The sequence below is a fragment of the Lissotriton helveticus genome, chromosome 5_1 (genome assembly GCF_964261635.1).
Source record: "Lissotriton helveticus chromosome 5_1, aLisHel1.1, whole genome shotgun sequence".
Lineage (NCBI taxonomy): Eukaryota > Metazoa > Chordata > Amphibia > Caudata > Salamandridae > Lissotriton > Lissotriton helveticus.
Genome location: NC_136065.1, coordinates 1,950,185,218 through 1,950,212,979, shown reverse-complemented (window position 1 = coordinate 1,950,212,979; position 27,762 = coordinate 1,950,185,218). Strand labels below are relative to the sequence as shown.

The following is a 27,762-nucleotide window of genomic DNA, read 5'->3' as shown; positions in this document are numbered from 1 at the left end:
GTGAGTTTGCCTTTGGCGCCCTTTGTGCCTCTTGAACCCCCATCAGGTTCCGCACTGGCTTTGGTGTCAAATTCGGTTCCTGTTCAACTCTCTGTGCCGGTTCCTTTCTCTTCAATACCAGTGCTGATGCTGCTGGGAGAGGAGCTATTACCTATATTAGTCTTTACCCGCCCTCGACCGACGCTGCCCTCTCATTCCTCAGTGGGGCGCAGCCTATAAGGAATCCTTCAGACTCCAGTACCTTTCTTTTACCACGTGGCAGAGCGCATACCTTGCATCAGCTTTTTGGATGAGATTCAGATAATTACAACTATGGTAAAAAACACAAATTTGACCCTCGGCATGATGAGGACAATCGTTATGCTGAACTACAGGAATTCCAGTGGTCTGTGCACTCCTCCAAACACTGGACGTATCTCTTCCCCTAGTCCTGCCACTCAGGATAGTGCCACTCCTGAATGAGGGCTACAACCATATTGATGCGGCTGACTGAGGTACACATGTATGTTTTGCAGCAGGAAGTGTAGGCTCTTTTATCCAAAGGAGCCACACAGAGGGTTGAAACTTACTTTTGCTGAAGAAGAATGGAGGCCTTTGTTTTTTCTGTTTTATATCTCTGCTCTCTCAATGCCTTCCTGCAAAAGGACACATTCAAGATGTTCACGTTGGTCCAGCTTCTGTCTGCCCTGGATCCTGGTGGCATTGGACCTGCAGGATGTATATTGCCGTATTCCCATCCTTCAGGCACACAGGTGTTGACTATGGTTTACAGGAATGCTGAGAAGTAGCGATAGGGTTTTAGGATGCTAGGAACCTGCTGATCAACTTAAGAATGTTCATATTGTATTTGCTTGCCATATCATGCCTTGCTACTTTTATTGTCTCATTCTCTAGAGTTACCGTTCATATTTATGCACTATACTTGGGTTTTAGAAATGAACATTGTAAAGTTTTATCCCATGTCTCTTACTGCTATTTTGAGTGTTATTCATTTGCAAAAGAGGGAGTGGAGTTACTCTGTGTCCCTGAGTTTGTCTAGCGGTACTAAACATGACCAGATAACACCACCTGCACAGTATTGCTTACTGGATTGTGTACGGGTCATATTCCAACTGAATTTTTGTTTTGTTTTGATGCATTGAACTAAGTCCTCTCACAAAGGGCTTAGAAATCTGACACATGCAGCTGTGGGAGACACCTCCAGGTCATGACATTACATCAAGGTTTCAGAGGAGACTGCAAAAGATGGGCAGTGGTGGCTGCTAGACTTCGATTTGGCCAGTGGCAGACAGCTCTCCTTACCCCACCCAGAATCTGATTGTGGTTATGGGTGTACCACACAGGGCTGGGGAGGTCATGTGGGAGAGGTGGACATCAGAGGACTCTGGACTTTAGCATAAACCTGCCTCAAAATCAATGCGCTGGAGCTGTGGTGATCCGCTTGGCCTTCCTAACATCGATCAAGGGGAGGCTGGAAACAGGTTCTCATGGACAATACCACCTCCATGTGACATTACTACCAGCAGGGCAGAGTGGGATCTTGGGCCCTGTGCCAGGAGGCTTTGCGTCTGCGAGGGACTTGCCTTGGCATTTCTTTGGTCGTGAATCATCTGTTAGCATCTTTAATCGCCAGAGCAGACAAACTCTGACACCTAACAGATCACAAATGGCAGATACATCCAATTTTGATGCAGGGCCTTTTACAGCAATGGGGAAAAGCCTCTAGGCTCGTTCTTATCCCCACCACCAAGAATGAAAGGTGTTCAGCAAGATTCCACGAAAGCCATTTGTGCTGATACTTAGGGACTTCAATTTAGTTTAAAAAATTGTTACCACGTTTCAGCCAATGCATAGCTTTTCAATGCATAGTTTCTTCCTAAAAACAACTTTTCTGACTGCATTCAAGTCCTCTCATCACATGAGTGAGGTGCAGGCCCTCTCGGTCCAACCACCTTACACAACATTTTGCCAGACAATCTTATGTTGAGAACTCGACCTGCATTACTGCCAGACACTGCATTGTTTGGACCCTAAGAAAGCCCTCCATTTCTGCATTGATTGTACCAAGGACCATTGTGTGGGTGATGAACTCTTTGTGGGTTTCACTAGAACAAAAAGTGCAAAGTAGTGCAGAAAAAAACCATCTCTGTATGGGGTGCCCTCTGCATAATAATCTGCTACATGCTAGCTACGAAGCTGCTGCCAAAAAAGATTAAGGGCTCATTCCACTCAAGCCAAGGCTGCCAATACTGTGATAGCATGTGAAGTGCCTGTCCTGGATATTCGTCAAACTGCTACATGGGCAGCAGGGCACACGTTCACAAAGCACTATTACCTTGACAGTCCAGTCCATCGGGATGGGCATTTTGCCCGTCAAATCCTGTAGGACTTTTTAGTTTCAGCCATTTAAAGACCTTCCTCCTGGATAGGAACTGCTTTAGTATTTATTTACAAGGTGAGGAATTTGTAGTTAGAAGTATCCATCAGAAGAACAAGTTACCTTCGGTAACTCTTTTTCTGATGAATATTCTGTCTAACTTACAGATTCCTCACCGACCATTCCACTTCACGTTTTTGTGTGATGGGCTGCTTTTCCATCTAAAGAAAGGTCCTAACCTAGAGATCTGCACACTGCTCAAGCCAATTTGCTGATTGGCTTTGCGTCTGAGGGCATAGATAAGCTTTAGAAAGCAACTGATCCGTGGGTGGCACTTATGTGACACACTCATCATTGTACATAAGTAACCTGTTATTCAGTCATAGTTTGCGAGAGTTATTTTAGAGCAGTATTCTCATGATATATGAGAAAATAGTCGAACAAAATGGCTAACATTGTTTTTTTAATGTTTCAATAATTCATACTGCACAGAACTCCTAGCAAATCATGGCATGTGTGGCCACCATAATCTCGTGAAAAGAGGTGAGATGAGACGAAATATGAGTCCACTTGCTATACCTTAAGATGAACTGTGCTGCAGTTTTTTTTACTCCAACTGAACTCTTAAGAGAAAGTGTTTTGGAAGGCCCTGATAAAGACAATTAATAGTCGTAGAAGAAATTACTACATATAAGCTGTTTTGCTCATTATAGAGACATAATGGATTTCCTTACATTAGTAAACTCCAAACTCAACACAAACTCATTAGTATGCTCTAGAGTCCTCTACAATCATGGAAAACAAACTACTCCGCGGTAATCTGGTGTTATGGCCATAAAGCAGCGGACAAAGGAGACCTGTGCCTTCTGGTGCCACTCAACCAGAGAGCAGTCTCTGAATTGGCAAAAGAAATAACTGGTTTGTCGCCTCCAGGAATCATCCAGAATGTGAGGCCCCCCTCCTCCCTTTGGTCTTGTCCTTCCTGTTGAAATACAGATGTCAACTTAGAGTGAGAAATGTGTCTTACAGAGGTGAAATGTATAGTTCGAAAGGAACCACCACTTTTACATATAATCTTCATCCTTCTTTGCTTCCTCCCCAGAATTGGAAATAGAAGTGCTTCCACGGCTCTCTTCTAGCATCGCCTCAAAACAAAACCAGTAATAAACCCTTGCAGACTGCCTGAATTCTGTGGAAGTATAGATGGCCCAGGGCTACTTCAAACCCTTTGGTTCGTAAGCAGCACGGCAGACCAGAACTACCCCAAACCCATTAACTGTGTTAATACATGCCCAGGTCATTGTGAGATCTACAGCCCCAGTCTCCCTTCTTCTGCTCCCTCACTTAAGCCTCACCCTGCTCCCCTTTCCCTCATTCAGATTAGGTCTCCCATTGCTCCCTTCACCCCACCCTACCAGGTACTTGATCCCAATCCCCTACCCTCATACAAGCTTACTCCCTCCCATCCCAAAGTTGCCTAAGGTGTTTCCCACGCCGCCACTCTAGGGATTGCTGTTTGGGAGATGTAAAGCCTGGGAAAGGAAAAAATAAACTGGCCTGCTGTTGCAGCACTGCTGCTAGAAGGCGTACTTCAGAAAGATAAGTTTTTAAGCTGTGCTCACCCGTTTGTGTTCATATGTCTTTGGGTGGAAGTGCATGTGTACATGTCTGTGTGTGTCTTGTTCTGCGAGTGCATATCTGTATGTTTAGGTGTATGCTTGAGCCCTGAGTGTGTGGGTGAGGACTTGTTTTTATTTTACCACTGTCACCGCCTGGAAAATCATTTCACTAGCACAGTGGGGGTAATTCCTGGTAATCTGTAGGCACCGATTCAATGGTGGTAAACCCTGGCACAAAACCGTGGTAATCGTTGGCAATATGTTGGCTGTGATATGCTTTTATAAACTAATGGGGTAACCCGATCACTATCCATGGACCTGGGTATCGTATGATATAGAACAACAGTTGGTCCTCGGACTCACCCTGTCCTGCAATAGGTTGTCCCTCCTTCACCCCTGTCTTGAGGAAGACCCGCAAACGGAGGTTTAAAAGCCCCCTGCGCCTTAAGTCGGGTAGAAACATCGACATCTACCCTTTACCAAGGCCCTGTACCATATGACACCACCATTCCATCCTTTGAACAGATGACATTTCTCTGCAACATTCCTTGTGAATTATTTTGAATTAGACAAATGATATTTTTTGGACAGGCCACAAGCAACTGGTGCTAATGTTACAACCTGTTGTTTTTTCGAAACCATTGTAATTCCTCATGAACTATTCTCATTCTATACTTTTTCTCAGCTTTACTACACACAAGAGCACCCCCTTTTTTCACCTCCTTTTCTTTGGAGCAACGGCTTGACGATTACATGTTTGGTAATGTCTTTACCCTCAGAATTGGTACTATGAATAAATAGACCGTCTTTCTTAAATACAGTGGGTATCTATTTTCTTTCTCCTAAGGTGCATAATTGTATTAATTGTCATTTGCTGTATATATTTCTGCATGCAAAATATTTTGGAATTATAAATGTTTTTTGACTTGATGCGTGGCTAAATGAGTCCTAGGACCAACGGCTGTGATATGCTGGCACAGCGAGCAACGGACCTACGCCTGAGCTTACTTTGGCCACTTTGGGCACACACAACAAGATGATGGATGGAGTGCTGAAACTTTTCAGCCACTCACTGCCAGTCAAGAGATCTGGGTTTAATTCATTGTTCTTTTGCTCACCATTCCACCCCAGTTTGGGCCCAGCCATATGCTAATCACTCTTGACCCTGCTCCTCATGGGAACAGTCCAGCCCGACACGCCAGGACAGGTCCTCCCTGGACCGGAAACAAACATCCTGGCTCTGGTTTCGGGGTATCACCCCTCATCAGCCAAGCTAGCTTTGATCCAGTAATTATAAAACAGAACAGAAGTGCCAATACTGATGTGAATGATTTTAATAACCAATATTCATCCAAATCCAGAACAGAAATTCGAGAATGGGAATTGCTAATCAATAGCTTTTTTATTTGAAATTTTTTTGAAGAAATATATTACACAATTTTGATACATAGTACAGAATTTTTTTTTTTCTTCTAAAAACACACGTGGGACATAGATGTATAATTCTACATACAATCATACATTCAGGATCACAGACATATCACAACCAACCAAAACACATTCACACAGTCAAAAGAACAGTGAATATAATACAATATATATACAAGGTGACTAGAGAAAGGGGCCACGGTCTGTACGTCTTTTCAATACTAATGAAGTACACAGTTTTTCTTTAGTACATTCCTATGTCTCTAATAAAACAAAATAAAGCTCATTGTGGTTACTACTGCAAGGTAATGTACACATTCAAGCTCAAGGCTCAACTTCTTGGGAGCCTAGATGCTGGCGCAGACCAAATGTGGCAGGGCCTACGCGTTTCGAATCCCACAGAAATAGTCGGGGATTCTCTTCAGGGCCTATTGTAGTATCTGTGAAGGAATGGGACAAACGTGAGTGACGCATATTAGACAAAAAAAATTTTGTTCAACTAAGGACAACATACAGAGAGACCCGCCCACCGATCCAACAGTCCCTACATCGGCTTACCAAACGTTGGGAGTCCTAGACGTGTAATGAGAGCAGAGGCTTTTTCAAGATTTGGCCTAAACCTGGGAATTTAAAGAATAATCCTAATCAGGATATACCTGGGGAAATCAGAAGGGCTGAAACAGAGAGCTAACGAGACTGCGCTCACGGTGTGTGATCATACTCACCTATTCAAAATGTATAGTACTGGAAGGGTGTTTTCAATTCAGATCAAACTGTCAGGGGATTTTCTTGAGCACCACAGCGAAGAGGGCTGCCTGCTTGGAAAAGTAAAATTGTAAGCTGTTGTTCAACCTTAGCTTTAAGGTGAATGAATCAAAAATGTCATAAGAGTCTCACCCCTACTGTCGATATGTTGCGTTACAGGGCAGTGGACCCGGACACAAGGTTTCAGTCTACCGTTTCTATTCTGCAACATATAAAATATCTGGCCCGCTATATAACTATACCTCCCTGATTCTGCTTCCCGACGCATGCGCGAGTGAATAGTGCCGATTAGAACGCCACCGGTCCGTGTGACCGCCAAAACTATAAGTAAGTCCTTAGACTATATTGAGTGTTAGTCTCAGCCGTCGTGCCCTTAGAGTCATAGATACTCTTGTTGTTTTCATAGATCATTACTAGACTACCGGCGAGTTGATGCCTGCCGCTCGATTGCGCAACTAAGTGCAGGTCACATTCCAACGCTGTACCCGCCTAGGTAAGAACTGGTTTCTCTTCGATTCTTGGCAGCATAATAATTTTTTCCAAGACTTTGTGCCTCACAGGGCTTCTCTTGTTTTGTTCTAGTGAGTGGGCTACAATGCCCTGCCTGCGCTGTCATTAGTTGAACCCCCGTACGCACACACCTCATGTTTGCTGCACTCCGGTAAGACGATCCTGGGCTTTGTAACTAACCTCATTGTGGATTTTACACGTTTCAAACATGTGACGGTCAATTATTTCTTCCACTATAGTACGGATTTTTCCAACCCATGCTGGTGGACGAGTGGATCTGTCTTCCGTTTGGGTACCCAAACTCTGAAGACTGGTAAGAATCGCCAACCTTGCCAAATTTAGATAGTACATCCATTAGTGCATCTTGTTGCACATTGATTTGTTCAATTTTATATGTTGCAGAATAGAAACGGTAGACTGAAACCTTGTGTCCGGGTCCACTGCCCTGTAACGCAACATATTGACAGTAGGGGTGAGACTCTTATGACATTTTTGATTCATTCACCTTAAAGCTAAGGTTGAACAACAGCTTACAATTTTACTTTTCCAAGCAGGCAGCCCTCTTCGCTGTGGTGTTCAAGAAAATCCCCTGACAGTTTGATCTGAATTGAAAACACCCTTCCAGTACTATACATTTTGAATAGGTGAGTATAATCACACACCGTGAGCGCAGTCTCGTTAGCTCTCTGTTTCAGCCCTTCTGATTTCCCCATGTATATCCTGATTAGGATTATTCTTTAAATTCCCAGGTTTAGGCCAAATCTTGAAAAAGCCTCTGCTCTTATTACACGTCTAGGACTCCCAACGTTTGGTAAGCCGATGTAGGGACTGTTGGATCGGTGGGCGGGTCTCTCTGTATGTTGTCCTTAGTTGAACAAATTTTTTTTGTCTAATATGCGTCACTCACGTTTGTCCCATTCCTTCACAGATACTACAATAGGCCCTGAAGAGAATCCCCGACGATTTCTGTGGGATTCGAAACGCGTAGGCCCTGCCACATTTGGTCTGCGCCAGCATCTAGGCTCCCAAGTAGTTGAGCCTTGAGCTTGAATGTGTACATTACCTTGCAGTAGTAACCACAATGAGCTTTATTTTGTTTTATTAGAGACATAGGAATGTACTAAAGAAAAACTGTGTACTTCATTAGTATTGAAAAGACGTGCAGACCGTGGCCCCTTTCTCTAGTCACCTTGTATATATATTGTATTATATTCACTGTTCTTTTGACTGTGTGAATGTGTTTTGGTTGGTTGTGATATGTCTGTGATCCTGAATGTATGATTGTATGTAGAATTATACATCTATGTCCCACGTGTGTTTTTAGAAAAAAAAAATTCAGTACTATGTATCAAAATTGTGTAATATATTTCTTCAAAAAAATTTCAAATAAAAAAGCTATTGATTAGCAATTCCCATTCTCGAATTTCTGTTCTGGATTTGGATGAATATTGGTTATTGAAATCATTCACATCAGTATTGGCACTTCTGTTCTGTTTTATAATTACTGTGGCTCAGCCTTACTGATTAGAGCCAGCCCCTAGTTGTTTCTTGCAGCTTTGATCCAGTGGCACTTCGTTGGCAATAAGTTGGCTGTAATATGCTGGCACAGCGAGCAACTGACCCATGTCTGGGCATACCCTTGACCAACCTCGGGTGGCGTTGTGAGCAAAAGAATAATGGATTTAACACAGATCTCTTGACTGGGGTGGATGTTTGACTTATTCAGCATTTCGTCCATCATTTGTTGCTGCAGCATCTTTCACCCTAAGTGGTATGGGTTTGCCCACCTGTGGGTCTCTTGCTTGCGGTGCCACTGGATTCAATCTAGCATGGCTGATGAGGAGTGATACCCTGAAACCGGTCCCAGGATGCTTGTTTCCGGTCCAGAGAGGACCCGCCTTGGTAGTTCGGGCTGGGCTGTTCCCATGAGGAGCAGGGTCAAGATTGATTTGCATATGGCTGATTCCAAACTGGGGTGGCGTTTGGAGGAAAAGAATGATGGATTTAGCCCAGATATTTTGACTAGGATGAATGTTTGATTCATTCAGCATTCTGCCCATCATTTGTTGCTGCAACATATTTCGCCCTAAGTGGGATGGGTATGCCCCAGCCGTGGCAGTCCCAGATCAACCACCTAGAGTTGCTGACAGTTCAATTGGCTTGCAAGGCCTTTTACTGCCACATACATTAGAAACTAGTCCTGATCAAAACAGACAACATGACTGGTGTAGAGCTTTTGGCATTAGGCTATCTACCACAGGGTTTCCCTGCTAGCGGATTACTTTCCGGTAGTGGACTATGACTTTGCAGACCTGCTCGGCAAAATGCAGCAACAAATCCACAAGTGGGAATTTCACCCTCAAGTCCTACTCCCATACTTCCATCGTTAGGTGTTTTCCCACGTAGACAACCTTTGCAGCTGGAGAAAACCCCAAATGCCCAAGATTCGCCTCCAGGTGTCCGCACCCACAGTCAATGCACTATGAATGAACTGGTCAGGGATATTTGCCTACACTTTTCTGCCTCTCCCACTTCTTCCATACATTGTCCAGAAGCTACAGCAGACCTCTCTCGCCATCATTTTGGTGGCTCTCGTTTAGATCAGACGGCCCTGGCCCACAACCCTATCTGGGTTGTCCGTTGTACCACACAAGAAGCTCCTCAACAGTCAGACCTTCTAACTTAACACCAGGGCACAGTCCGGCATCCCATCCCCAGGCAGCTCAACCTAGCAATCTAGCTCTTGAGGTCTTAGAGTCTGGGTATCTCAATTTGCCAGCGAGTGCATGACCATATACATATATATGAGGTTTGGCATCCTACCACCCGAGCCTGCAATGCAGCAAAGTGGAAGAGTTTTGTTCACTACTGCAAAGATATTGATCCGCTTAAGCATGCAATACAGGACATTGGCTGCTATCTCCTTTGTTTACAATGCTCAGGCCTGGCTTATTTTTCCATTTGCTTTCATTTGGTTTCATTGGCAGCATACCTGCAGAACAGAGAACAATCTTCCTTGTTCAGAGTCCCAATCATTAAAGTCTTTATGGAGGGACATAAAAGGCTTATCCTCTAGCTTACCCCAGCCCCTTCCTAAACCTTGACCTAGTTCTCACTAGGCTCATAGCACTCCCTTTTGAGCCCCTTCACTTGTGTCGTCTCTAGTTTCTGTCCTGGAATGTAGTTTTCCTGGTAGCTGTTACTTCCCCCAGGTGAGTCAGCGAGATTCAAGCCCTCAGCACAAAAGAACCTGTCTGCATGGTTTTTGCTGGCAGGGTAGTCTTCAGAACTAACCTGAAGTTCTAGCCCAAGTAGGTCTCTCCCTTCCACCTCAACCAAACCATTGAACTGCAAGTGTTCTTTCTGCACCCAGAATCTGTAGCACACACTAGATATCAAGAGGGCCCTCATGTACCACACTGATAGGACACACGCTTTTCTCAAGCTTCAACAACTGTTTGTTGCCTTCTTTAAGTTACACAAAGGTAGGGCTATTTCTAAAGCAGGAGTAGCCCTCTGGGTAGTCAGGTGTATTCAAACCTGCTATGCCAAAGCCAAACGTCAACTCCCTGCTCCACCCAGGCTGTATTCTAAGCACAAAAAGCTGCGTCCATGGCCTTTTTGGGAAACATCCCACTAGCTGGGCAGCTACCTAGTGCACACCACACATGTTCACTAAACACTACTGTGTGGATGTCCTAGCTCGTCAACAAGCCACAGTGGGCCAGGCTGTACTAAGTACACTTTTTCAATCATCTAATTCTTCCTCTGGCTAGCCATGATTTTAGGGCACAACTGATTTCCAGTCTATGCAGGGCATGTATATCTACAGCCACACATGCCACACATAGAACATTTTACTTAGCCTGTAAGCATCTGTTTGTGGCATGTAGTGCTTGTAGATTAACATGAGTCCACCCTCCCAGAAGCCTTCAACTGTGGCAGCTCTATTTCCCATACTTTACTTTGCTTTTCACACATTCCTATGCATGGGCATCTTCTGTCCCTTCAGCTCCATCTCCATTCTCACCCGCCATGCAGGAAAACAACCTAATAATGGAACCGATGATCATGAGCAATACTATTCAAAGGAGGAGTCACAACACCTTGTGACTCGAAATACTTCTACGAAGAAAAACAAACTGTACATGTTCGAGCCCAACACTAGATGAGGAGTATGTAGAGCAGGTTAATCTAGATGAGGAGTATGTAGAGCAGGTTAATCTACATCGCTACATGAACAGATGCTTAGAGGATAAGTTACATTTTCCTTCCATGACGCATGCCCTATTTATCTTAGTCATTTCAGTATTCCATTTGAAGTAGGAAATGTGACTCACAACATTTTGAATGCAGCGTAAGCCCTTGTTATCCTTGATGTAAAATTGTTTCAGTTGGAACATACGTCATTTAGGTCTTCAAACAGATTGTGCTACTTACAGTTACTGGATCTCAGGTAACAAGATGTGAAAAATGATCTGGCCTCCACTCACAGTACATGGGTGTATTGTTGAGTCAGCATATATAGGAACATCTTCAATGTATGTACTCTACTGGATCTTTTGTGCTGAATGTTTCCTGTGTGCCTATAAAGACCCAGGAGCACAAGTTATAAGAATGGAGCCTAGACAGGGATACAATAGCTAGAAAACTTTGCACTGTATTTAGTAGAAAGCGAGGGAGCAGGGCTGTAGAGATAGTGTGGTATCTCTAATTGTTTGAGTACTTAAAAGTAATGCATCTGCTATACGGTGTGGCCACTGACCCACCTTAGGCAACAACCGTGATTGGGAGCAGCTCAAAAAGGGGATAGTTAGTGTGGCCTGGAGTTGTTTCCCAGTACAGTTTTCCCAGGAAGAAGCAAATGTGTTCACCTATTCGAGAGCAGAGAATTGTGAGCATAAGAATAACCTGGTGGATGCAGTAACAGGAATTGGAGAAGCAAGCATGGACTGCTTCAGTAAAGGCCAAAAGAACAAGAGGAGCTACACAAAGTATCACTGTATTATAAAAAAAGTACCAGGAATTCCCATGTGGCATACTCAAAGACCATACAAAGAAATCTATTAAAGTAGTCAATGCTGAAGAGATACTGCCTTCTTCTAAAAGACTCTAGCATAGGCATATTGTGGCAACTTTTAGAAGTGTCTTGCATAGAGATATCCTGACCCCTTCAGAAAAGTTTAAAATGGAGATACCGGCAATGTTTCTCAAAGGGGTCTGGCATAGTATTTCTATGACTGTATGTTACAAGTAGAGGACAAAAACACTTACTATATTTTCTCAACTTTTTAAATCTCTTTTAGGAATATTGTACTCGCTTGAGCCTCTTGACAGGGGGCGTATGAGAGGGGGGACTTTCTTCATGTTTCTTAGTTTATTGTCTTTCCATCGCAGCAGTCCTCTTGGAGGACCAGGCAACAATAACTAGCACATGTTCAATCTTTGTATGCCGTATATTTGAAATGAAAACCAATAAAAGAAATTTAAACATAAAAGCTCTTTTAAACCATTAGTTCGCAAAATACATATTTCATGATTAAGCTCATTGGCTAACTAACATCACTAGTGAGAAACATGGTTGCTGATCTCTTGAAGCTTTGTTTTCAAAGCTTTGTGTAGAAGAAAAAGGACATAAATACAAAACAATTAAGTTAAAAACATCTACACCTTCCGCATTGACGGATGACGAGGTGGTCCAAGCGATTAGGCAGATAAAATCGGGTAAAGCGACTGGTCCAAACGGGATACCTATTGAACTGTATAAGTTGAATGCAAATAAACTAGCTCCCTATATGCGTGCCATGTTTATGGAGAGTAAGGAGTGCGGTGAGCTTCCTTACGATCAACGTGTTGCTAACGTAGTGGTCCTTCATAAAGCGGGCAAACCCAAGACGCACTGCTCCTCCTGTAGGCCCTTATCGCTCCTAAACGCAGAGCCTAAGATATTGGCGAAACTCCTAGCGACCAGGCTTGTCACGGTGATTACGTCTCTGATTCATCCGGATCAGTCTGGATTTTATGCCATGTCGAAATACGGCGTTGAATCTGCGCTGTTTGCAAGGAGTCCTCGAAAATACATGAGCCGACGGTGTTGGTCTCCTTGGATGCGTCGATGGCGTTTGATAGGGTGGAGTGGCGGTATTTATTTGCTGTGTTGGAGAAGTTGGGCTTTGGAAGTGAGTTTATCAGCTGGGTACACCTGTTCTACACAAAGCCCCTAGCTAGAGTGATTGTTAATAATTGCAAGTCTCGTGATTTTCAGTTGGAAAGGGGCACCAGGCAGGAGTGCCCACTGTCCCCGCTACTCTTCGCACTCGCGATGGAGCCGCTGGCTGCATGGGTGAGGTGGGATAGGTCGATCCGGGGTTTGCGGTGGACTTCCGAATGGGAGGATAAGATTTCGCTGTATGCCGATGACGTATTGCTTTACCTCACCAGGCCAGGGGATTCCTTTCCTGGATGTGTTTGCTATCTTTAGATGGTACTCTGGATTGTTCATTAACTGGGCTAAGTCGGTGATGTTCGTGGTGGTGGGTGACCCGCTGGTGATCCCGCAGTCGTGTCCTGTGCGGATTGAGACATCGGGATTTCGGTACCTGGGTATATATATTACGCTTGACCCTAAGCTGAGATATGATAGTAATTTGGCTGTTCCGTTGAGCAGGTGTAGGAAAGACGTGGAATGCTGGAGGTCCTTTCCTCTCTCTCTGCTCGGGAGGGCTGTGTTGTTCAAGATGATGGCGCTGCCTCGGTTTTTGTATACTTTGCAGAACTCGATGGACCCAGTGCCGGCCGCATATTTTAGGGAGATTGAGGCCCTCCAGAGGCAGCTCCTTTGGGGTGGCAGCGCCCGTATAGCTTTTAGCAAGTTGACCCTCCCTTGGTATGATCGTGGGATCGGGCTTCCAGATTTGCGCAACTACTACTGGGCCTCTCAATTGGCTGCAGTGAACCATATAGTGTTTGGGATCCCGGGAGATCCGGGCTACGCCATGGATCGAGGTCAAGCCCCTGGAGGGATGATTGATAGAGCTTTGTATTCTAGACCTGGTAGATTTCCTCTGACTGGTCCGACTGCTCATGTGGTACGGGTGTGGCACGCTGCCAATAAAAGTCTTGGGTGGGAGGGTAAACTCACACTGGCCACCCCCCTATTTAACTCTGAGAAGCTGGGCAGCATGTGGAAGACCAAAGGTTTCAATAGATGGGACCTCAACGGAATTACTAGGATAAAAGATGTGTGGGGGAAAGGCTCGGTCCACATGTTTGAGTCCCTTGTGGAGCAATATAAATTACACCAAAATGAATACTTCCATTATCTACAGGTGAGGCATGCTCTTGCTGCACATGTCCCTAAAGACACGGATCTTCCGGAGGCATCCCCTCTGGAGGACCGGGTGTTGGATGGGCATATCCCGGAGAAAACAATATCGCTAATTTATCGAAAACTGGTTAATCATTCCGCGAACCCATTGTTGAAAATTAGAGCTCAGTGGAGTGCAGATGGGCTCGAGTTAGAGGACGAGGATTGAGTGGAAGCGGTGTCCTCTCCTAATGTGGTGGCTATCCAGATGCGGCTCCGATTGGTGCAGCTAAAGATCCTGCATAGGGCTTATATCACGGGGCCGCGCCTGGTGCGAATGGGGCGGCTGAGAGCAGTGCTTGTAGGAGAGAGTGTGGAGAAGAGGGTACCTTGATGCATACATTGTGGCATTGTGACATGATACAGACATACTGGGCTGGGATCCATGCCGAGTTGGGAGAGGGGTTGGGAGTGGAGGTAAGGCCAGAGGCTCGGAGATGTCTATTGAATGTTTGGGAACCATCCGATTTAAGTGTGTATCAGAAACAGTGGGTTACGTTGACGTATATGGTGGCTAAGAGGAATATTGCTCAACTCTGGTGGGCTAGCCAGCTGCCCTGGGTCATCAAGTGGGCGGAGGACCTTGATTGGTGTATGTTCAGAGAAAAGTCAGTTTATGTGGCCCGGGGTTGCCCGCGGAAGTGGTTTAAGATTTGGGGGGTGTGGAATAGTCATCGGGGAGCCATTTGTGACCCGCCCATGTCAGGCCTGGATGAGGCAGTGCAAGAATCAGACGGACCCTAATCTTTGTTTGTAGATCATTTCATTCTGTATTGAACTATAATCTGTGCGTTGGAATTGATGGCATTCACCTGAGAACATCTTTTTTTGTATTGTTTTCTTTGTTTTATATAAAAAAACATCTACGCCTACAAGAGACTTATTTTGACTGTAATAGGGCATGTTACTGAGTTGCAGAGAGCTCACATAAATGCCTTAATTTTTTTTTTTACCATCAAGTAATTTCTTGTTAGGAGAGTGAAACGAAGTGGAGTTTCATTAGTGCATAGCTATCTCATATGGATACATTTAGAAGATCATTATTTAAAATATAGAGGCGCACACCCTACCTTCTCAACAAATTTGCAACCTTTCCTCTTTTGGGTCACAACATCTGATTAAAAAATATTCTTACTTCAGAGGAATATCATAACTAGTTCTAGAATAATCTTGCATAGGACTGTTTATAGAAGGGTCCGAAGCATGTATCTCCTGCCTGCTTTTAAATTGTCTGTTATGAAGAGTTTCTTCCTTCTCCAATAAGGTCTGGTGTATCTGGCATGAGGATATGCTGCAAGATAAAAATGTCTGTTGGGAAGCGAGCAAAAAAGTAATCACTAGTAGAGAGATTTTATGCTTCATGGCTGCTGCGAGGTAGAGCAGGGAGTTGAGGACAGAGAATGTGTCTAAAAAGAAGATAGATAAGTGCTGATTCTTGGTCCTTCAGTTTGTTGCAGAGTGATATTTGCATGGCAACATTTCTACTTCCCTGGTTTCTACCTTTTTCCTTTCTTACAGCTCATTTCCCCAGTTTGCAGAGTAAAATGCGTGTGATCTTGCGTGTCGAAGTGGAAGCTGTGAAATTCCTGAAGGAAGAACCCCAGAGACTGGATACTTTACTGAAACGCTGTAAATCAATGACTGATACACTGGCTCAGATCCGAAGGTGAGAACCTCATTGCATAATTACCTCTTCCTTTACATGCAGAGAGTGCTCAAGCTCTCTTTCCTGGAGAATGTCTACCTTGGTGCTCAAGGAACTATGCCCTTATCAGGTATTGCCAGCCCATCCACTGACCCTAAAAAGCTACAGGAGACATTCTCTTCCACTTATTTTTTCTATAGCCCTACAAAACATCACTTGCCCATCCCTTTATAATCCTACTTCAGTATACACACATTAGACTTCTGTCCCTGGAAGACATTTTTCTCTATAACCCTTCAACATATGTACATTACCGTGTCCTTAAAACTATCCCTTAGCACACATTTATTTATTTATTTAGGAGTTTTATATAGCGCTAGCCAGACCCGAAGGTATCGGAGCGCTTTACAACATAAGTAGTGGTGAAATCAATCAAAGAAAAACAGTATTAAACATATTGAGTCATGACGAATCAAAAGTCTGAGAGTATAATATCACATTGCTAGCAGGAAATCACAGTGTATAGGAGTAGTATACAAATTGACTTTTGTGGGGACCCTTTCCAGGAGGGGGCCCAGGGACCATTCGGAAGGTGGGTGAGGTAGAAGTCTTAGTGTTCAGGTGGCTGAGTGCTGCAGTGTGCAGGAGTTTACGTTTGTGCAGCAGCTATCCATTCGGAAGGGATCGGTTGAGGTAGAGGTCTTTGAGTTGCCTTTTGAAGTTTACAAAGGAGGGGGTGGTCCTGATATGGACTGGGATGGAGTTCCAGATTTTGGGCGCATTTCCAGAGAAGGATCGAGATGTGTTTTTTTTGTTTGCAAGTTCTCGGAGGGATGAGGAAAGTGTTGCTACTCCTGAGGCTCCATGTTTGGCCTGCTTTTTTGAGTTTTGCGGCCAGGTAGGCAGGTTTCCTGGTGTGCAGAGCTTTGTGCGTGAGACAGGCAGTTCTGAAGTTAGCTCGCATTTGTATTGGGAGCCATTTTAGTTCTCTAAGTGCAGGTGAGATGTATTCAAATTTCTTTACTCCGGTGACCATTCTGGCTGCTGCATTCAGAGTTGCGCTGAGGGGAGCCAGGTGGGATTTTGCTGTTCCTGTGAGGGTTGCATTCCCATAGTCCAGTCTGGACAGCACTAGGGCTTGATAAGCTTGTTTAAGGTCATTTGGAGGGATGAAGGGTTTTATTTTGTTGAGCAGTTTAAGGTTGAGGGAGGTGCTCTTGGCGGAGTTTTTTGATGTGTTTGGTCATGTCTAATTTTGGGTCCAGTGTGATTCCCAGTGATTTCATTGAGCCAGCCAGGGTGAGATTGCAGTTAAGAGCATCAGTGGCTTTCAGCCAGTCTGTCACTTGGGAGTTCTGCTCCTTATTTGAATTGAGAAGGATTTCTGTTTTGTCTTGGTTGAGTTTCAAGTGATTGAGTGATAGCCAGTGCTGGACTTCTCTTAGAGTGTTGTTTAGTCTTTGGATTTCGTCCATGGAGGAGGTTTGGAGATAGATCTGGGTGTCGTCTGCATAGAGGTGGAAGGGAATGTTGGATTTTTTTTATAATGCTCATGAAAAGTTCTCCCTGTAACCATGAACCTAATTCTCAATAACTCCACAACATACTTACATTGCCATTTAAAAAAAAAAATGTTTACAGAGTTTTTTTATAGCACAAACTTCACCCAAATGTATAGGGTATCAGAGCACTTTACATGAGCACCAGTTGCGTTACATGAGGACACATTCATTTTTGTTAGGCACGGGGAGGTTAAGTGATTTGCCCAGAATCACAGGATGATGTGCGTCCTGGCCAAGACTCAAACCTGGTTCCCCAGATTTGAGGTCTACCGCCCTAGCCGTTAGGCCAACTCTTCTCCCCATTACCTTAAAACTCTTGCTTAGCATAATATACATTAAACGTTTCTCCCTAGAACCATGAAATTATGCAAACCCATTTATGCTTATAGGGGTTTCTCACCATAATGTTTGCAAACAAACCATTAGGAGTAAATCACATGTCCCTCCTTCTTGACCCCTATAAAACATCTTTCTTCTTCAGTCACCCATGATACTAATTATTTCTTGTTGATCCACAGGCGAAGTCTTTCAAACCTAACTACCTATGTTGGAAATATTTACTCCTCCTTACTGAAATAAGTCACTTCATCCCCGGGTGATTTTCAAATAACACTTTATCTGGGAGCAAACTGTCTTGTCCACTAGCCATGTTTCACCAGAGGTTTTCTAAGATCATCTGGTGGACTAATAAAGAAACATGCCAAAGATATAGTATATTTTTAAACCCCATGGCGTTTGCTCTGTTGACTTCCATTTTATTGTTCACTTTCCTTTCCTGGCAGGCAAGTAGAAGAAGGCGTGTGGACTCCAGCAGACAACCTCCACAACCAATCCCCAAAACAGGTGATTGCTGAAAACGAATTTACCAAGACATCAGACTTTGAGTTTCCTACAAGCCCCCCTATGATGAACTTTCATGAACTGACCTCTTCACAAACTCCTAGCTGGGAGTCTCCGAGCCACGGGAGTCCTGGGTACAACCAAAGCGGCTCTGGCAGCCAGACCAATCCACAGCGCAGTCATAATCCTTCCCGAGCTGGGGAGATGGTGGCAGTCAAGACTCAGACTGGTCCTGAAGTTCCAAGCAAGAGGATGAGTGCAGACAAATCTGTCTCCGTCGAGGTAAGGCTTAGGTTTTGGGCCTCATTAGGAGCGCTCAACCAAAAGGGTGTTGCTAAACAACTGTGGAAATTACTAATACCACAGGGTACATTTTGTATTTAGTGTGGTATTACTGCATCATTATGAGGGCCTCAGATCACACTGAGAGATGACGCAGTAATAACACCTTTTCATCTGTTCTGAGTCTCAGAACTGAGGGTGTAAAATGTTTCTCCACAGAGACATGCTGCAGGGTTTTACCTATCAAAATTATGTGCCAAAAACATACAGGGTCTAGATTTGTAAATATAGCATAGTAGTGTGTTTCTCTCTGGTTATATATTTTTCAAGTTTCCTGTTACACTTTAATATAAGTGGATTTATCAAGCGCACAAATCACCCTAAGTGTCTGTTGCACAAAAAAGGTAGGCAATCACCTAGCCTGAGAAGAGTTAATCCAGAAATTGTTGTAAAAGCAGGGTTTTGTGCTGCTTATAGAAAAAAGATGAGTCGGACCCTTGACAGTTCTATAGTAAGCGGATGCCATAAGAAAAGCACAAACACTGAAAAGAGGCACTCTGCAACTTTTTCTAAGCGGTTTGAAACACCAATATTATTAGTAGTTAGAGGACACAATTGTTTGCTAGTCTCTTAAAGGAGTATGTCAATGCTTTGACGTAGGAGACCAACCATTGATGATTCTACGAAACCTGTATAAGTCCAGTGTTCCATTTATACTCAAGCATCCCCTGTCCTGTAGAGTCCACAGTTGGCACTATATTGTCTGCTACGTACAGATCCCTTGTGCTGTCTTTTTCTGATTTGGCTTTATAGAGCCTGCCATTCGTTTTTTTCTAACACTGCATTGTCAGGAGTCTATTTTTCCTTACAGTATAGCGCAGTCAATGAATCAGGGGCTTAAAAAAAGAGGGTCTCAAGGTGCTGGGGGTGCTCATCCCTCTAGGGGAAGGATCATTTGAAAAGCCAGGTCTTGAGCTCCTTCTTGAATTGGGCCCACAAATCGGATTGCCTGAGGTGGAGGGGCAGGATGTTCCAGGTATTTGCTGCGAGGTAGGTGAAGGATCTTTCTCCGGTTCTGGTCTTGTGGATCCTGGGAATGGAGAACAGGGCAAGCTGGGCGGTATGGAGTTGTCTGGAGGGCATGTGGAATGCGAGGTAGTGGTTCAGGTATGCTGGACCTTTGTCAAGGAGAGCTTTGTAGGCATGTCTGAGGAGCTTGTAGGTGATTCTCTTGTCGACTGGGAGCCACTGGAGTTGTTGAAGATGGTGCGAAGTGTGACTGTGGCGGGGGATGTCGAGGACCAGTCTGACTGTGGTGTTTTGGACTTTCTGTAGTTTCTTGAGCTGTTTCTGGGTGACACCGGAGTAGGGTGCCTTGCCATAGTCGAGTCTGCTGGTGATGAGTGCATGGGTGATCGTCTTTCTGGATTCTTTGGGGATCCATCTGAATGTCTTTCGCAGCAGGTGGAGTGTGTGGAAGCAGGCTGAGGAGACCGTGTTAATTTGGCGGTTCATTGTGAGCAATGAGTACTTCTGTCTTGTCCAAGTTGAACTTGAGGCAACTGTCATTTATCCGGGTAGCGACGGCCTTCATTCCGCTGTGGAAGTTGGTTTTAGCGGTTGCGAGTTCATTGGTGAGGGAGAGGATCAGCTGGGTGTCACCGTAGGAGAAGATTTTAAGTATGTGGATTCTGATGATGGCTGTGAGGGGGGCCATCTAGACTTTTAAGAGGGTGGGGCTCAGGTAGGAGCCTTGTGGCACTCTGCATCTGATCTCTGTGGGTTCTGAGAGGAACGGGTGTAGTCCGACTCACTGGGTTTGGATGGTGAGGAAGGAGTGGATCCAGTCCAGTGCCTTGTGACGGATGCCGATGGCATGGAGTGTCTTGATTCGGGTGCGGTAGGAGACTGTGTTGAAGGCTGCCGAGAGTTCCAGTAGGATGAGGGCTGCGGTCTCGCTACGTTCAAAGAGGGAGCGGATGTAGTCGGTGGCAATGAGGAGTGCAGTCTCCGTGCTGAGGTTGCTTCAGAAACCGGATTGGGAGGTGTCCAGGAAGTGGTTTACTTCTAAGAACATGGAGAGTTGGGCATTGATGGCCTTCACGATGACCTTGGCTGGGAAGGTGAGGAGGGAGATGGGGCTGAAGTTCTTGAGGTCAGTCGGATCTGAGGACGGCTCTTTCCGTAGCTGGTTGATCCCTTCATGTTTCCAGTCTTCAGGGATGGTGGCGGTTACGATGGTCAACAACGAAGGGGACAATAAGGGCTTGATAAAGGTCCACCTTACTTGCCCTGGATAAAGCTAGATGACAAGAAAGATGCTGTTTTCCTCGGTGGCAAGTCGACCACTCGGTGAGTACTCACAGTGGTGGGGAGGTGTGGAATACATCCTTTCGGAACTAGGACCCTCACACACCCAGAAAGCTAGGTGTCATGCTTCATCATATGGGTCTGCTCCTCATCGAGCCGGTGTGCAATGCTCGACGGGCACCCATAATGGGGCTCTTTATCGGAGATCTTTTGTTCCTTGCCGTATAGGTGCCATGGGTGTGAGGGGCCTAGTAAGATGTAGATGTGGTGTATGGGTTAAAACAGGTAAGGGAATCCTCTATAATTATTTTTATTCTGGAGAGGTCACAACCTGATTAAAAAATAAAAGAAGGAGGGTGACTATTTTGTTTTAATCTGACAAAAATTGCGCTCTACCCCTTAGTGGTCAACATGTTTCTCGCCTGTAAATGTCTCTAATAGATCAGTTTGTGGTTCCTCAGGACCAAGTGACTAAACAAAAACTATCTACAGTGTGTGGTGTGGTGCTACATACAACTTCTTCTCACGCTAGGAATTTGCCCCGGAGAAATGCAGCCAACCTCTTATAGATTCATGTGCTGCTTCATCAGACTGCAGCGGAGTATGTGGACACTCAACGTATTGTCGCTGCTCCCGCTCCGAGAAATACGGCTCACCTATCCGCTCCGCTGCATCAGGAAGGCGGTTACGATGGAGCAGGTGATGGTGCAGCGGAGTTGTGGAGGATGGCGGCTGCTGCCCTGTGGAAGATGTGCTACGGGCATGGATCCGTTGGGGCTCCTGAGTAGATGCACTTCATGGTCTTGAGTGTGTCCTCTGTTATGAGCGGGGTCCAACAGAACACGGTCTGTTGGGGTGCGGCGTGCTTGCGTAAGGTGGTGGTGGGCAAAGTGGCAGGGTCTAGGGTGTGGAAGCTCTCATACATCTGCCTGATCTTGTGGTGGAAGAAGGTGCCGAGTTTATTGCAGAGACCTTGGAAGGGATGCATGTGGTCTTGCTTTTGAGCCTGGCGAACTACTTGACGATGGCAAGGAGTTCTTTAATGTCGTGTGCGTTGGCGTTGATTCTGTTTTGTAGGGTTGTTTTCTTTGTGGTTTTGAGGAGGTGGAGGTGTGCATTGATGGCGGATTTGCCGGTAACATGGGCGTCTGAATTTGTGGAGGGCAGGGGTGAACCAGTTGACCTTCTTGGCGCGTTGCTCACCAGGTCTTTTGTTGAGGGGTGCCAGAGTCTCCGCGTAGCTGGATATCCATTGGTGGAGGTTGTGTGCTGCCGTGTCGGTGTCGGTGTCCGTTGGTGTTGGTGGAGTGGTTGGACTGAGGGAGTGGACGAGAAGTTCTTTGGTGGCCTTGATCCAGCTGCAAAGGGGTGGTGAGGACGATGGTGTATGGTGAGTGTGTCGAAGGCGAGATGTACGCAGTGGTGGTCGGTCCATGAGAGTTCAGTGGTGTGGCTGTCGCTGATGATCTGTTTGCGGAGAAGACTGGGTAGAGCATGTGTCTGTTTGTGTGGGTCGGTGCGGTGACTAGTTGTTTGAGTCCGATGTAGGTGAGGTTCTTCAGTAGGGAAGCGATGTTCTGGTCACTGGGGTTGTCCATGTGGAAGTTGAGGTCTCCGAGTAGGATGTAGTCAGTGGATGCAAGAGCCTGGGGTGCGATGAGGTCTATAATGGCGTCTGTAAAAGGCGTTCAGAGGGCCTGTAGATGAGGGTGGTTTTTGGATTGGTCTGGAGCTGGAATTGGAGGTGTTCCATGGTTGTCATTGGGTCATCAGTGTGTGTGGTTAGTCAGAGGGTGTTCTTGTGGATTATGGAGATGCCTCCTCCTGGGCAATTGTGGCAGTCCTTGTGGGTGATTTTGTAGCCGTTGGGGGATGGCGATGGCAATGTCCGGTCCAGAGCAGAGGTTAGTCCATGTTTCTGTGAGGAAAACTCTCTGGGGAGGTGGCGTCGAGGAGGTCCCAGATTTCTGTGGCGTTTTTGTCGAGGGACCGCAAGTTGAGGAGCATGCAGTTAAGCCAGTTTGGTACGTTGTTGGTCAGCTGGGCTGCGAGAGGAGCTGGCGTGTCTGCGTGTGTAAAGGTGCGGTTGCAGTTCTGGCAGGTGAAGGGTCCCTGGGCCGCCTTCTGTGATGCTAGATGACAGGTGTTGAGTCATCCAGGATTGAGCGCGAGGAGGCTGCTGTACTCGTAGTGGTGGAAAGTCCAAGAACCAGGGTCCCTGGTGCTGGGCATGGTCCGGGCACGGACGGGTTCAGAAGGGCTTGCCGCACGGTGTGCCGCTGATTACGGCTGCCATTAAGTAGTGCTACGGGGGGACAGCTGGGAGGCGGGAAAACGTGGGAGCAGGAAAGGACACAGGAGGGGGGCGGTGACACGGGGGATCAAGGCAGCCTGCGATGAGGGAGAAAACAAGAGGAAAAGGAAAAGAGCAAACGGAGGCAGGTAAAAAGAAAAAAGCAGAAGAGACAGAGAGAAGGACACAGGAGGGGCTGGGGCCAAGGAGGATCGCAGTGGCAGGGGTGGCGAGGGAGAAAACCGGAGGAAAGAGGAAAAACGAAAAATGCAAGTCAAAGGGCAGAATAAAAGAGAAAGAGAAAAATAGCCAGAGACAGAAAATGCAGAAAGGGAGACAGAAGGTCAGTCAGGGCAGAAATCTGCGATTGGAGGCCTCGAACTCCTGACCTCCGGATCAGCAGCAGTATATACACGAGGACTGCATCACTACCAGAGGGAACTGCGCTGTGAAAGAGCAAGTCCACTACAGGATAGTTCTTTAAATTCTGTAACTTCCACTGACCCCACCAAATCATTACTGGAATCTGAGACCCCCAACTGAATCCTTATTTGAATCCAAGGACCCCCACTGAGTCATTATTGGAATCCAGGGACCGCGGCCTAAGCAATTTCGATGAATCGAACAGCAAAAAAGTATTCATCACACAAATTATGAAATATTTTACTTCACTCACAAACAGTTATAAACCAATCCAGATTTTGATTTTAATCTGAATGTCGGAGCTTTTCTAAATTCAATTGAGGCCACCCATCGTCCAAACTATATTCTGTTTGATGTTTTTACATTGCTCTCACAAATCCGTCCAAGGATACTAACTTACCTTTTAGCCTCCAGTGTCAAATTCCGGCACATTTACAGAATGTTTTAAAATTTTAAATGTTGCTTCTTTATTTATATACATTTTAATTACCTGCTAATATTAATCTATTTTCTTAAGACACATACCCCTCAAATAGGCATCGTGGACCCCGAGGGGGCTGGAGACTGCTATAGAGTGTATCCCTTCTGTGTTTCTCTTGATCATGCACTGCCCATGGTTTCTGTTGTGTATCTGTACTTTGTGATCCAAAGTCAGACCCCAGCATCTGTACGGTCTGTTTCTCTGCTGCTCATTTATAGTCCGTAGGCAGGTGTTGGCTCTATTGTCAGGAATCCAGTTTGCCCGTACGTTCAGGGTTTCCCTTCTGACCCTTGCAATGTCGCTCTGTCTGACTCTATTTTTCAGGGTTCTTATTGTTTCTCATAGTATACAGTATTTCCCTTCGATCATAATTGTCTTACCCATTTTTAACCTGGTTCTGCGGTTGGCTCTGTATAGTTAGGAGCACACCTTTTGTCGTGTATTTTCTCTGATCTGCTATTGTCTATGGGGGTGGGGTACAGTGTGTGTGTTTGTACGCACTGTATTCTGGCCCTGCTTTGACTCAACTCTTTTTTTTTTAGCTGTGTATTTAGTGGGCACTATTACTCCTGTATTGTCTGAGATCCTTTTTGTTGGCTTTAAAATCTTTGCAACCCTAACTTATTTTACATTCACATGTTATTCATTTTTCTGCCATCTGGTGGATGAGTTTGGAAAGAATATGGAAAAACATTTAAATGTGAGACCCACCATGGCTCTAGTTTGTCGGTTTCCTTTCTTATTTATATGAATTAATACTGTACAACTGGCCATAATTCTGTCCTCCACCTGTTGGGAACATATATTTTTCCACCTTTGCCTTTCTTACGATGTTCTTGTTGACTTTGTTGGCAGGCGGCAGAACGTGATTGGGAGGAAAAGAGGGCAGCTCTGACCCAGTACAGCGCCAAGGACATAAACCGCCTCCTAGAGGAGACTCAGGCTGAACTTATGAAAGCCATTCCAGACCTGGAGTTCGCAGCCAAGCACAAGCAGAGCAGCAGCACAACGTCTACACCAGAGCACAAACCCACCAAACCAATGCACACGTCTAAGGGAACGACGAAAATAGACCCTAATGGGCGCAGAGGTTCAGGTAAGATGTGTGATGCCACACTCAGTCTGCGTCAGTACCACTTGAAGAATCTCATGTCCGTATCCTCTCAGCTTGTAGTTGGAAGGTCACAGCAAAACTAAAGATTGAAGGGATTTTTGTATGTACAAAATGTGTTTCTGACTTGACAACTCTGATATCTTCATCATGGAGCGTGCACCTCCTTCTTGTCCACTAGATTTCCAGGACCTTAGTCAGTATATGCAGCTGGCGCTCTTGGAAAAACATTTGTTCCTGCTTTATTTAATCAAGTTTCTCTCCAGCCCGCTTTTTTTGTCGTCCTTTTCAGATCATAGGTCTTCTTTTCAATGTAGTTATCAAAATGTGGATCAATGGCAACTATTATAGTTATTATTCAAGCTTGTATAGCGCAACAGCTACCCAAACAGGTTTTCCTGGTGCTTCAAGTCTGATAGAGTGCAGCCACAGTATGCATCTAGAACAACCAGGTCTTCAGCTGTTAACGAAAAGCGGACAGTGAGGCAGGCAGCAATTACATTCCCGAGCTTGGGGCCCATATAGGTAAAAGATCGGCTCCTCATGCGTGTCCGTTTCACTCTTGGAACCGAGCATTTTGTGAGATCACTAGATCGTACTGCGCGAGCCGGTTGATGTAGTCTCACCATCCCATGAAGATATCAAGGGCTAGCTCCTCGTCTGACTCTGTGCACATATCACAGAGCCTTGAATTAATCATTTTCTCGGCTTTTAACCAGTGCAGCTCCCTCAAAAGAAAGGAGGCTGATGCACTTTTGGGGAGGCTATAAAGCAGCCTGGCTGTCGTGTTTTTAACTACTTGCACTCTCCTCATAGAAGATTTGTCAATTCCTAAATAAATGACATTGCCATATTCTAATCTAGAAAGGATGAGGGCCTGAACAATTGTCCTTTAAGCTGGAAATGGAAGAAGCCAGTGTATTTTTCGCAGCCATTTCAACATGGCAAAAAAATGTCGCAGCCAATTTCACAACCTGTGGCTTCATTAACTAGTTGTCGTTCAAAGGTTGGAAGTTTTCTAAATTCATAGCATACTATATTCTATTTGATGCATTTACACTGCTCCCATAAATTAAACCAAGTCTACTAACTTTTTAGCCTCCAGTTTCAAATTCCCTCACATTTACTGAACGTGTTAAAATGAGTCATTTTTCATTTGCCGCTTTAGCATCTGCAGTGCCCTGAGAATTAGCCCTCTTCATACCCGTGTGACCTACTAAGGAATCATGGGGTACTTGACCCTTGATGTATGGTGGACATGTCTAGCATTTTTGTCCACCCTTGGTGTTATTACAACAGACTTAACTGGCTGTTCAAAATTCTATTCTGTGGATTTAAGCATTCCTATTAACATAGGCAAGAATGGTACTGTCCTATTCAATCTAGTTAGCATGTCCACAAGAAAGTCTTCCTCGTCCTGTAAAGAATGCTCCCCAAGTCTTACTATTACAAGGGATGGGCAAGACAGCCAGTGACCGAATATGATCTCCAAATATGGCATGCTGCAGTGAACTAGTTGATATTGCCAGCGATCTGGTCGGGTAAATTCAGTGCTCAGAGTCTCCTGCAATACGTTCATCCACATGAGTAACTCCTTTCTACTTCCAGCACTTCCAGTGTAACCTAGTGCCCCCAATATAAATGAGACTATGTCTCTAAACGGGTGCTAAGGAATGTACTAAGGGGTCCACTCCTATTATCTCATGTGCTGTTTGTCATATAGTAAGGGTGGCATGAATTACAGGATTGCAAAGCATCGGAGTAGTGTTTTTTGGGTGTAGAGAGGTGAAAAACTTTGAGCTCCAACAGAGTGGCACCTTCCAGCAACACCCAGTGCAGTGGATGTGTTGCAAGGTGAAAGTATTATGTGGTATGGCAGCGGTGCCTTACCATGAAATATTAGCACAGTACACAAAGATGGACCCCAGGTACTCTCTCAGTACACCTTTCTTTCATACCTGGTAGAGTGGCAAAGAGCAGACAGGCTACTTCGAGAAACATGGAAACATGTGTTTTGCAATTCACATCACCAACATGGACGATAGGTAATTGACATGGCTCGAGTGGAATCCAACACCAATTTATAAAAATAGCTTTGATTTTTATATGTTTTTAGACACCAAAAACGAAATCAATACATTCAGTCTAACCAAAGTTATCAATTTGAAAGCATTACATAAATCAGTAATTTGCCATGTGAAAACATTAATGTTGTTGTCAATGGGAAAAACATATATATCATCATACTTTATTTTGGCGGAAGTGCCATAAAAGTTTTCCACATTCACAATTTTGCTCCAGTATATAAAAATAGACAAGTGAACAGTTGATGGATAACGACATGTCTCTAGAAAAAACTAGTGTACAAATTACTATGATACATATGAACACCAATGTTACAATTAAAAGTTCAATATATAAGTACTAACAGGACAAGGAAGCCAAGAATGTCCTGATTAGGCCATTTCTGCCTGATACTCATTAAAGTCTCTTGAAATGGCATAACTCTATTGTCCGTTACTTTATAAGAGTGCTATGAGGAAAGTATCCAGGTAAAAATGACGTAAGCCACGTCAAGGTTCTCCTTGTCCTCAAACCATATAAAGTGCATACAGTACAATAAAGTTAAGATGCTTACAGTATCAAGTTAAAACAAAACTATAAAATTCTGTTGAATAAATGAGGTGTGCAAGATAAAACCAACAAGTGAGAATTAAAATCCATAAACTCTAAGAACCTCCGCCTAAGGT

The 27,762-nt window shown here is 44.8% G+C and overlaps 1 protein-coding gene across 2 annotated transcripts in view; it reads left to right on the top strand.

The window, feature by feature from the left end:
- Positions 1 to 27,762, top strand: part of SRCIN1 (SRC kinase signaling inhibitor 1) — an 808,310-nt gene that overhangs the window by 546,088 nt on the left and 234,460 nt on the right. For both annotated transcript variants that reach the window (XM_078645611.1, XM_078645612.1), the window contains exons 13-15: positions 15,584 to 15,731; positions 18,055 to 18,394; positions 24,757 to 24,997. In XM_078645611.1, the coding sequence (XP_078501737.1) occupies positions 15,584 to 15,731; positions 18,055 to 18,394; positions 24,757 to 24,997 (729 nt within the window). The remainder of the gene's footprint in view (positions 1 to 15,583; positions 15,732 to 18,054; positions 18,395 to 24,756; positions 24,998 to 27,762) is intronic.